We start from the raw sequence: 12,177 nt of genomic DNA on the forward strand, positions 1-12,177 counted from the left end.
GTGTTTATGTATGTGTGTGTGTGTGTTTATGTATGTGTGTGTGTGTGTGTGTGTGTGTGTTTATGTGTGTGTGTGTGTGTGTGTGTATGTGGTGTGTGTGTGTTGATGTATGTATGTGTGCGTGTGTGTGCGTGTATGTGTGTGTGTATGTGTGTGTGTGTGTTTATGTATGTATGTGTGCGTGTCTGTGTGTGCATGTATGTGTGTGTGTGTATATATGTATAAGTGTGTGTATGTGTAAGTGTGTGTGTGTGTATATGTATAAGTGTGTGTATGTGTAAGTGTGTGTGTGTGTGTGTGTGTAAGTGTGTGAGTGTGTGTGTGGGAGGGAGACATGCCTTCCTGCCTCTGCTGTTAGTTGCTGTGAGTCATAATCCACCAAGATGCTGAGAAAAACAGAGAGAAAAAGGGAGAAAGAGAAGAAAGAGAGACAACGTGAGAGAGGGAGGGAGGCATTTCTTTCTTTTACGCGGAAGATAAACGGAACAACTAACAACTGAGTTGACATCGGTCTCTAAGGACGACGTCTTCTCTTTGAGGTCTGTGAACTGTATTTAATGAAGCAGCTCTATGGTGTATTTACTCAATGAAGAGTGGCAGTTAGGAACCCACGAGCCACGGGGCTGAGGTCCAATCTCTTTATATGCTCGGATATCGACTGACTGTTATTATTATTACATCCGTTTCATGCAGAGACTGAAGAATACCTTCCCTCTTTTTCTCGCTCGCTCTCTCTCTCTCTCTCTTTCTCCCTCTCTCGCACGCACACACACACACACACACACACACGCAGTCGCACACTCGCACACAGGCGCGCACACACACACACACACACACACACACACACAGGGGCTCACCAGGCATCAGCATAGTAGACACTGTCTCGGGATCCTCCAGCATGTCAATGACACATCGTTGGAAGTTCTTACTGGCGTTGGACTGCAGGTAGCTGGGGGGAGGAGAGAGACAACCACAGACTGTCATCAACCAGGTAGCTGGGGGGAGGAGAGAGACAACCACAGACTGTCATCAACCAGGTAGCTGGGGGGAGGAGAGAGACAACCACAGACTGTCATCAACCAGGTAGCTGGGGGGAGGAGAGAGACAACCACAGACTGTCATCAACCAGGTAGCTGGGGGGAGGAGAGAGACAACCACAGACTGTCATCAACCAGGTAGCTGGGGGGAGGAGAGAGACAACCACAGACTGTCATCAACCAGGTAGCTGGGGGGAGGAGAGAGACAACCACAGACTGTCATCAACCAGGTAGCTGGGGGGAGGAGAGAGACAACCACAGACTGTCATCAACCAGGTAGCTGGGGGGAGGAGAGAGACAACCACAGACTGTCATCAACCAGGTAGCTGGGGGGAGGAGAGAGACAACCACAGACTGTCATCAACCAGGTAGCTGGGGGGAGGAGAGAGACAACCACAGACTGTCATCAACCAGGTAGCTGGGGGGAGGAGAGAGACAACCACAGACTGTCATCAACCAGGTAGCTGGGGGGAGGAGAGAGACAACCACAGACTGTCATCAACCAGGTAGCTGGGGGGAGGAGAGAGACAACCACAGACTGTCATCAACCAGGTAGCTGGGGGGAGGAGAGAGACAACCACAGACTGTCATCAACCAGGTAGCTGGGGGGAGGAGAGAGACAACCACAGACTGTCATCAACCAGGCTCTGAGGATGAAGAGCAGCTTGTCTCCAAACTTTTCTTGAAAAAAAAAAAAGAGTCACATTGACTGGCTAGAGAAAGTACATATTCAAAATGACTGCAGTTTTATAGACAACACACACACACACACAACCGTGTGTGTGTGTGTGTGTGTCTGTGTGTCTGTGTGTGTCTGTGTGTGTGTGTGTGTGTGTGACATGAGAGATGGCCATCTGTTCATCATCAGTGGAGAGTATCCATCAGAATAATAAGCAGCCTGCCAACATCACACACACACACACCCACACACACACACACACACACACAAACACATTGATCCGACCCACCTCATCCAGGAGAGACGGTCCTGCCAGAACTCATACATTATGTAACACGACTTCCCTGGGAGCTGTTGAACTGACACACTGAGAGAGAGAGAGAGAGAGAGAGAGAGAGAGGGAGAGGGAGAGGGAGAGGGAGAGAGAGAGAGAGAGAGAGAGAGAGGGAGAGGGAGAGGGAGAGAGAGAGGGAGAGGGAGAGAGAGAGAGGGAGAGAGAGAGAGAGGGGGGAGATGGAGAGAGGGAGAGAGTGAGGGAGAGAGAGGGCGAGAGAGAGAGAGCGGAAGAGGGTGAGAAAGAGAGAGGGCGAGAGAGAGAGAGGGTGAGAGAGAGAGCGGAAGAGGGTGAGAGAGAGAGGGAGAGAGAGAGAGAGGGCGAGAGAGAGAGGGAGAGAGAGAGAGGGCGAGAGAGAGAGAGCGGAAGAGGGTGAGAGAGAGAGGGAAGAAAGAACACTTAGATCATTTAGCGCTTGGCAGGCTCGATAAAAATCGGTTATAGATACATTTGGATAATGTCTACTGATTGCATCAGCTCTTCTCATCAAAGCGATGAGAACTCATTTGCATTTCCAATATGTGGCAATTAAAACTTTTGGGAAAAACATAATTAGCGGCTGTTCTATTCTCTCTCTCTCTCTCTCTCCGCGCCCAGACTCACTGAAGGTTGTCGCTCTGCGTGGCCGTGGCATCGACGTAGCCCTTCAGAAGCTTCTGGAAATCCTGGAGGTCTTCCTCCCTCACCGCCACCTGCCTCTGCACCAGCAGGATGTTCTGTGGCCACCACGGCCCACCACGGGACACAGGAAGTGACACCAAGGGGGGGGGGGGGGGGGACAGTTTGAGACACAACACCAAACACCGCTTCGGTACTTGAGTTAGGACGTCAACGAAGCTGGGCCGACTACTACAGTGGGTGCTGGAGCAGGGGGAGGCTGGTGGAGGTAGGAATCGGAGGACGGGCTTGTTGTAATGCATGGGACGCGCGTGTTTGGTACCATTCCTTATTACGTTCCATGCATTACAATGAGCCCGTCCTCCGATTTCTATCTCCACCAGCCTCCCCTGAGCTGGAGCTCCTAATGCATTGCTGGCACCTTCCCAATGCTCTCAGATCTAAACAGGTGTCTGGATCGTAGAGGCCGAGGGCTGATCTGGGAGTCAGTGCAGATCAAACGTTCCCCACAGTACCTGGGCACAGCTGGGGGTCTCTGTGTGTGTGTGTGTGTGTATGTGTGTGTGTGCGTGCGTGCGTGTATGTGTGTGTGTGTGTGTGTGTGTGTGCGTGTGTGTGTGTGTGTGTGTGTGGGGGGTTGTAAACCTACAGAGCAGATGGGGAGTTGTGTGTGTGTCCTTGAGGCTGTAGTCTATTGTCTGAATGATGAAATTAAAGAGCTGGGTAAAAATGGTGGTGATGATGTCACCTAGGGCTGATTCTTTTTGTTGTAAAGTTTTCTCTAAGAAGAAAAATATCAAAGTATGAAAGGGGAAAATGCAATGTCTGGCTCAAAAAAACAAGAAAGACCAACATCATTTGAACCAGAATGGATGTTATGGTGTTGTACAGTGAACTTTAGACTGACAGACTTCACTCACAGATTTGTATGTGCTGGCCAGTGTGTCCTCTTTCAGGGGCTCCAACTTTGGACTCTGAAAAAGAGGGATGAGAAAGATCAAGAAAGAAAGGAAGAAAGAAAGAAGGAAAGAGAGAATGAAAGGAAGAGAGAGAGACAGAGACAGACAGAGAGAGAGAGAGAGAGATAAAGAGAGAGAGAGAGATAAAGAGAGAGAGAGAGACAGAGACAGGGAGACAGACAGATTGAGAGTCACAGGGATAAGAGGATGATGAGAGAGGGAGGGAGGGTGATGGAGAGGGAGGGTGATGGAGAGGGAGGGAGGGTGATGGAGAGGGAGGGTGATGGGGAGGGAGGGTGATGGAGAGGGAGGGTGATGGAGAGAGGGAGGGTGATGGAGAGGGAGGGTGATGGAGAGGGAGGGAGGGTGATGGAGAGAGGGAGGGAGGGTGATGAGAGGGAGGGTGATGGAGAGGGAGGGTGATGGAGAGGGAGGGAGGGTGATGGGGAGGGAGGGTGATGGAGAGGGAGGGTGATGGAGAGAGGGAGGGTGATGGGGAGGGAGGGTGATGGAGAGGGAGGGTGATGGAGAGAGGGAGGGTGATGGAGAGGGAGGGTGATGGAGTGGGAGGGTGATGAGGAGGGAGGGTGATGGAGAGGGAGGGTGATGGAGAGGGAGGGAGGGTGATGGGGAGGGAGGGTGATGGAGAGGGAGGGAGGGTGATGGAGAGGGAGGGTGATGGAGAGGGAGGGTGATGGAGAGGGAGGGTGATGGGGAGGGAGGGTGATGGAGAGGGAGGGAGGGTGATGGAGAGGGAGGGTGATGGAGAGGGAGGGAGGGTGATGGAGAGGGAGGGAGGGTGATGGAGAGGGAGGGTGATGGAGAGGGAGGGAGGGTGATGGGGAGGGAGGGTGATGGAGAGGGAGGGAGGGTGATGGAGAGGGAGGGAGGGTGATGGGGAGGGAGGGTGATGGAGAGAGTGGATAGCCAGTGAGAGATTGAGCCACACTACACAGAATCACAGGCTACATATGATTGGTTAGAGCCAGAAGGCCACATCACCTGGCACTCCAGCTTGTCCAATAGCTGCTGCAGTCTGGTGATCTGGGAGCACCAGTGGTCATCAGTCTCCATGGTTACTCCTAACCACAAACAGCGGAGTCACCCTTTAAACACTGCTCAGTCAACAATGAGAGACGTGAAGTCGCCCCTAGACACTTCAGGGGCTGAAGTTAGAATGTGGGAGAGATAAGCTGAGCTTGGCTCTGATTTGGCAGTTGGTAAGTACACACTATTGATAAGTTACTGTAAAAGCCGATATCATTGATCAAGGATGTTAGCAGACAACGTCACGTTTTTTAACAAGCTCCATCGCATAAGGGCTGGTCAATTCTACCAGGCTGTTGTCCTCTCCTGCCCATTAGAGATCATTCTAGAAACATCAATACCTGCGGTTCAGACTATCAATATCAGCGAAGGCAGAGCAAATGAAACACGGCACAAAGTAAATAATTGGCTCCAGTAGATGTGAATAGCCCTGTAGAAGGTGTAATGCACTGGGGTATGGTCTGTCATGGAGAGTGTATTGGAGAAGTCACGGAGGAGCTTCATTTACGCGCACATCGATGCCAGTTAGACACAGGAAAGTGAGGCTGCCTGTGATGTAGTGTTGACTGTAGCCTGACACCAGCAGCCTCTAACCCGTACTGTACTGGAGAGTGTTACCCAGCATTGACAATAGTCTGTGTGATGTGGCAGTAGCTTCTAATCAACTGTAGCTAATGTACTAAAAACACCCAACCGTTGTAGTACTGTCTGTAACATCATGATGAAGTATAATAGTCTTGGTACTAGTTTGAAGTACCTGGGGGGTAGGGGTCGGTATAATACCTGTAGTGAGTATTCCAGAGTAAGGGTCGGTATAATACCTGTAGTGAGTATTCCAGAGTATGGGTCAGTATAATACCTGTAGTGAGTATTCCAGAGTAAGGGTCAGTATAATACCTGTAGTGAGTATTCCAGAGTAAGGGTCGGTATAATACCTGTAGTGAGTATTCCAGAGTAAGGGTCGGTATAATACCTGTAGTGAGTATTCCAGAGTAAGGGTCGGTATAATACCTGTAGTGAGTATTCCAGAGTAAGGGTCGGTAGGGGACAGACAGAGGCTCTTCTGCACCCTGCGTCCACACCTCCCTCTGTTCCTCTGAGTTGACAGATGCTCTGGAGCCTTCACCTCTCTCCTGCAAGGGGGGCCAGGGCAGGGGGGCCCAGGGGGGCAGGGGGCGGGTTGGTGGGATAAACGTCAGAAAGAAGGGGATAACTGTCAGATTGGTGGAAAAGGAGGGATGGCAGTCACCAGGGGGATGTAGAGAGAGAGAGAGAGAGAGAGAGAGAGAGAGAGAGAGAGAGAGAGAATAACACTCAGAGGGGTTGAGAGAGCAGTAGGAGGGGGAAGAACTGTCAGAAAGTTGGGAAAAAAATGAAGGAATCACAGTCACGAGGGAAGAGGTGAGACGGAATAAGTGTCAGAGAGATGGAGGGAGCGAGTAGAGGAAGAGAGGCGGTAGTAGAAGTGTCAGAGAAACCAGAAACACCTCCCAGAGAGACAGAGAGATAGAGGGATAGAGAGAAAAAGAGAAAGAGACAACTCAGCCCAAAGGCCGTAAATATACTGCAGAGGAGAGGAGGACAAACTCAGCCATGGGGTACTCCATAGGGTCTCTCTCTCTCTCTTGTTCTCTCTCTCCCTCTTTCTCTGCCCAGCACCCCCTCCCTATCTCTCTCTCTCTCTCTCTCTCTGGCCAACACCCTCTCTCTCTCTCTCTCTCTCTGTCTGTCTGTCTCTCTCTCTCTTTCTCCCTCTCTCTGCCCAGCACCCCCTCTCTCTCACTCTCTCTCTCTCTATCTCTGTCTAGCACCCTCTCTCTTTCTCTCTCTCTCTCTCCCACTCTCTCTCTCTCATTCATCCAGAACGCTGCCGCCCATCTGGTGTTCAATCTCCCCAAATTCTCCCATGTCACCCCCCTCCTTCGCACCCTTCACTGGCTCCCAGTAGCAGCTTGCATCAGATTCAAGACCCTGGTGCTCGCCTACCAGGCGGCAAAGGGAACAGCCCCTCCCTACTTGCAAGCAATCACTCCACTCTTCCACCTTGGCTGGCCACCTGGCAACACCACCTCTACGTGGATGCAGCCGCCGTGCTACTCGGTCACGGCTTTTCACTGTCCTGGCGCCCCGCTGGGGGAACGAGCTTCCTACTGCTGTCAGGACTGCAGAGTCACTACCTATCTTCCGCCGTAGATTGAAGACCCATCTCTTCAGGCCACATATTAACGGTCCCTCCTAAAGACCTCTTCATCATTTCTAGCCTTGTGACTGCCTATGGCCCCTGGTCCTCGCATAGATTACTTTTTGTTATGATGACTGATGGATAGATGATTCACTTACTTCGACAAATGTATTTGTTGTAAGTCGCTTTGGATAAAGGCGTCTGCTAAATGCCACAAATGTAATGTAATCCCACTGCCCCCCATCTCTCCATCTATCCCTCTGCCCCCTCCCTCTCTCCCTCAACCCCCTCCCTCCATCTCTCTCTCTCTCCTTCTGCCCTCCCTCTCTCTCTCAGTGATTCATCTCCAGTCATTCCATTAGGACCACTCAGTGCTGGGCTGACACCCAGAGGAGAGGAGGCGGCACTATAGCAGGGGAGGCTGGCGGAGGTAGAAATCGGAGGACGGGCTCATTGTAAGGCATGGGACGGAATAGGGAATGGGTGTGAGTATGTGTGTTTGATACCATTCCTCATTCCATTCCATGCATTACAGTGAGCCCGTCCTCCGGTTTCTACCTCCACCAGCAGTATAGATCCAGTTCTCTCCAGAGGAGTCCGGCTACTGTCCTAATGAGTGTTAAGAGAAATGAAGGGAGAAATTAATGAGACATTCAATCACAGTCATTACATGAAAGGGTGGACCGCATTATCAGTGGACACACATTATTACCCCAAAGCTACTGTTTATAGAAATTAGATGCTGGTATAGGGTGCTGCCCATCAGTGGAGGCTGGAAGAGGTAGAAAACGGAGGACAGGCTCATTGTAATGCATGGAGCCCGTCCTCCGATTTCTAATGCTGGGATATCTATATTATTACTCTAATAGAGTTATCTTAGCTAATTTATTTTACTACATTTAGATAGATAGATAGATAGATAGATAGATAGATAGGTACGTTATTGATCCCAGAGGAAGTAAGAACAGTCCCTGTTAGCATCCCCCAGCCTGACTCTGATCACCCCGATCGAGCCAGGCGGAGGCAGTTATACAGTCTTACTGCGGCAGGCTTTCAGAAGGATTAGCAGGCTTTTATTTACCATGCATTGTTGTAGCCTCTAAAGTCTGTACTAGTTCTGTGCTTTTACTGTTTTAAACTCCCATGTCTGTTAGACTTGTTATCCTCTTATCCTCTTTTGTCTCGTTGTCTTTTAATTGTTTTTTATTCATATTATTGTATTATTATAGTATTGCCTCCGTGTACAGAATGTGCTCGACAGATGATTAGATTTGATTTGATACTGTGTGTGCGCACTGAAGTGGTAGTATAGAGTATACTAGATAGGGTACTAGTACTAGTACAGAGTATGGAAGTATGGAAGTAAGCAGTACTGACGGTTTGGGACTGCTCTGCTCCTCCACAGCCTCCATGGCGCACTGCAGGGACGTCTGGAGGGACAGCAGCTGGCTGGACGTCTCCCTCAGCATGAACCTGGTAACAAACTGACCCAGCACGCTGGAGCCCTGGTACTCCTGAGGGGGGTCGGGGGAGGGGGGGTTAGAAAATACATTTCATATTTAATATAATTAATTATTATGTATAATTATAATTCATACATAATTTATTGGTGCCAATAAAGTCACTTTGAATTGAGAGAGAGAGGAGGGGCAGGGGGGGGGAGAGAGAGAGACAGAGAGAGAGAGAGAGAGACACACACACACACACACACACACAGAGAGAGAGAGAGAGACACAGAGGGAGAGAGAGAGGGGGAGTAATCTTTATCTCGTACAACATCTATTCTGCGGTTTTTTTGTTGCATTATCAGCAAATCCACAGAGGGGTATGACACTAGGTAACAGTGTTATTCCTTATGCCACCCACATGAGAACCCACCGCAGCAGGGCTAAGGCTATTGTGATGCACTCTTTCAAATCAGAGACATGCTCCTCCATCGCTCCGCTATGCTACTGTAATTAAGTTATTATGCTAACCAGGGGATGCTGGTGGAGGTTGAAACCGGAGAACAGGTTCATTGTAATGCATGTCATTCCTCATTGCGTTCCATGCATCACAATGAGCCTCCACTGTTGCTAACCTCCCAATTCCATACAGTTACATTAAATGTGGAACGATTTTTTGAATACAGTAGATATACTATATTTAGCTGGCAGACCTAGTGAGGGTCTAATTGAAGTGTACACCCAGAGGAGCCATGTTCCATTGTTATACAGAGACTAATTGTAGTGAAGCTCCTCGCTAAGAAATGGGATGACAGCACCATGGGAATCGTAGTCTGGGCCTGTGTCGTGACATCACTGGCACACTACAGCTGCTCGCAGCGAGTTGTGAAACCCCCCGAGGGTCTCCCTTCTCTCTGACTGGAGGCATGGGCCACTAATGATGACAGAGAGTACAATTATACAGTAACGTACACACATTTCTCCTTGCATCCCAACTCCCACCACGCACACACACGCACACACACACACACACACAATCTCTCCTTCTCTCTCTTTCTCCCACCCTCTCTCCCACCCTCTTTCTCTCTCTCCCTCCCTCCCCCTCTCTCTCTCTCCCTCTCTCTCTCCCTCCCTCCCCCCCTCTCTCTCTTTCTCTCTCTCCCTCTCTCTCTCTCTCTCTCCCTCTCTCTCTCCCTCTCTCTCTCTCCCTCTCTCTCTCTCCCTCCCTCTCTCTCTCTCTCTCTCTCTCTCTCTCTCCCTCCTTCCCTCCCTCTCTCTCCTTCCTTCCCTCTCTCTCTCTCTCTCTCTCTCTTGCTGGTTTCGTTCCACTGCTCTGCCTCACTGGTTCCAGTTCTATCATTTTCAAACGGCTCAGGGCTAATCAGACTTTTCTATCTCTTTTCTACCTCTGTGATTTTCTACCTCTGCTCCTCTGCAATCAGATTAGTACATGTCACTCAGACCAGGGGTACAAAACATGAGCAGTGAGGTAAATTCAATTTAATAGACTCTCGAAAGCTACATAAGCCCGGGTCGAAATAATCGTTATTTTATTTCTCATGGGTCTACGACTTATGGATCCAAGACTCGGCCAAAGCACAGTGTAAATTCTGTGCATAACATAGTTTGCCGCTGGTCTCCTGATGTTCCTTTATGGATGCAAATCAAGATGTCCTTCCGTTTTCTTCAGCTTATCGAACAATGTAACGCAGGGGAGGCTGGTGGAGGCAGGAATCGGAGGCATCAAACACACGTGGTATCAATGGTATCCAACACACTACGTTCCACGCATTACAATGAGCCCATCCTCCGTTTTGTACCTCCACCAGCCTCGCCTGGGGCATAGCCGTATCAACACTATGACACTACAGCAGCCAGCCATGTGAGGAGGACGAGAGGGAAATGTAAGACCAATAACACGAGCATCTGTCATACAGACCTGGGACGGCCGCGAAGCACTTGATCATAAAATATCTGTCACATGTCCTTCGTGTAGACATAGCCACATCCACCTCATCATACCTCCTGAGGTAGTGCTCCATAACCAGGAATCTACAATCATAGACTTGAACTCCATATTGAAGCAACCCCATCAAGTCTGGCATAACCATATGTCTCTCCGCTCTAAAAGAGCATATTATGACGGTAATGCATGCAGATATGTTTGGCTCAGATTATTCCTTCAGTGTTTTATTGTCGCTTGACTCATCAGTTTTACGAGCCGTCTGTGCAGTCCTCTCGAGGCTCATGAACCAGCAGGAGAGGGAAAGCGTGTGTGTGTGTGTCTGTGTGTGTGTGTGTCTGTGTGCTTGTGTGTGTGTGTGTGTGTGGGGGGGGGGGGGCCTCCCCTGGTGTTTAGACATACTAGTAACTCAAGTTTACCTCCTTAGTTTTGTCCATGGCCTTCAGGATGGCAATGTTCAGGTTCTCCAGAGAAGAGAGGACATTCAGATACTCCCCCAGGTGCTGAGAGAAGTAATCTGATATGAGACAAACAAACAAACAAACAAACAAACAAACAAACACATAATCAATGTCAGCTTCATTTACTGTACACGGTGGCTAATGTATCAGGTTTGGGCCATTCATTCAGAAACTGCTAATGCTAGTTGTGATAGAGTGGAAGCGGACAAACGAGGAGAGATATTCAAAGGGTTATACAGTTTTATGAATGCCTTGTTTATCCAGCAGGAATTAACATCAGTGATTTCTTAGAAAGGTTATCACTGAACTTTCTGTCACATCGTTCTGGGATTTTCCACCACCTAGTGAATAATGTATCAGACTGGTATCACAACACCGTTTCACGATGAGGGAAGGTGTTGGTGTTTGGTTTTTCAAATGTCAAAACTGACATTTTGAATCTAACAATCTGACAAAGTCAGAAAAAACGGGAAAAAAACGAAAACCTGGACCACAGTGTGTTGGAGGACATCTTGCTTGGATTAACTCTCGAAACCCTGAGCCCAGCATTTCAAAACTTTTAATCGGATTAATCTGACTCTTTTTTGCTATCCAGGATCAGATCGAGCTGGCTGATTTCCCCTAGAATACTCAAAATCAGCCAGCTCGATCTGATCCTGGATCGAAAAAAAGATTAAAAAGTTTTTAAAACCCGACAATAATCGCGTCAAAATGCAAACTGGGTTCCAACTACATACTTTACCCTGGACAGGGCGGAATAAATAAAGCAACTCCAGCATTCTCTAACCAGAGTGGCTTGGCTCTCCCCTGGACATGAACCAGTGATATATTGATGTCCTGGGGCCCGCTGCCAGGGCCAGGGGCAGGGCGGGGGACAGGGCGGGGGGCAGGGGCGGGTGGAGCCAGGGCACTTATTGTGATGAGAGACGATGTCTCTCTGACGTCAGTCCGCTCTCTGATGCTGGATGTATCAGCGGTCCATAAATCATGCAGGGAGGTTATTCTGGGATGGGAGTATTTACAGGACTCATGGCCTATTTCTCTCTCTGCGTGTCTGAACCTGCTGCCACTCACTCACGACCGCCAGGACACGGATCACAGACCTGGGCCAAGCAAGGTAGCCTACATGGGTAACTGGAATACAGAGAACCATGGAGGAGGATGATGATGATGATGATGATGATAGTGATGATGATGATGAGGATGATGATGATGACGATGATGATGATGACCACCCTAACATTACGATAAGGCTGTAAAAAACATGGCATCATTCATTTAGCACAAAAGGATTCACGAGTGAAACAAATAAGACACAATGGCAAGATCGACGGGCTGATTGGATGAGAGGTCAGACAACATCAAGGTGGGCAGCACAGCAGGGGGGGCCGGTGGAGGTAGAAATCTACGGGTATGGGCTCATTGTAATGCATGGAACGGAATAGGGAAAGG

At 49.3% G+C, this 12,177-nt stretch overlaps 1 protein-coding gene across 1 annotated transcript in view; it reads right to left on the reverse strand.

The window, feature by feature from the left end:
* Positions 1-354: 354 nt before the first annotated feature.
* necab3 (N-terminal EF-hand calcium binding protein 3) overlaps positions 355-12,177 on the reverse strand; it is a gene marked incomplete at both ends in the record, with an annotated part of 25,307 nt that continues 13,484 nt past the window's right edge. The window contains 10 exon segments of the mRNA XM_083668540.1: positions 355-386; positions 858-949; positions 2,006-2,083; positions 2,654-2,766; positions 3,589-3,642; positions 4,630-4,709; positions 5,686-5,803; positions 5,805-5,807; positions 8,230-8,370; positions 10,684-10,781. Coding sequence (XP_083524666.1) covers positions 355-386; positions 858-949; positions 2,006-2,083; positions 2,654-2,766; positions 3,589-3,642; positions 4,630-4,709; positions 5,686-5,803; positions 5,805-5,807; positions 8,230-8,370; positions 10,684-10,781 — 809 coding nt within the window.

Source organism: Argentina silus (genome assembly GCF_951799395.1).
Source record: "Argentina silus genome assembly, chromosome: 4".
NCBI classification, from domain to species: domain Eukaryota; kingdom Metazoa; phylum Chordata; class Actinopteri; order Argentiniformes; family Argentinidae; genus Argentina; species Argentina silus.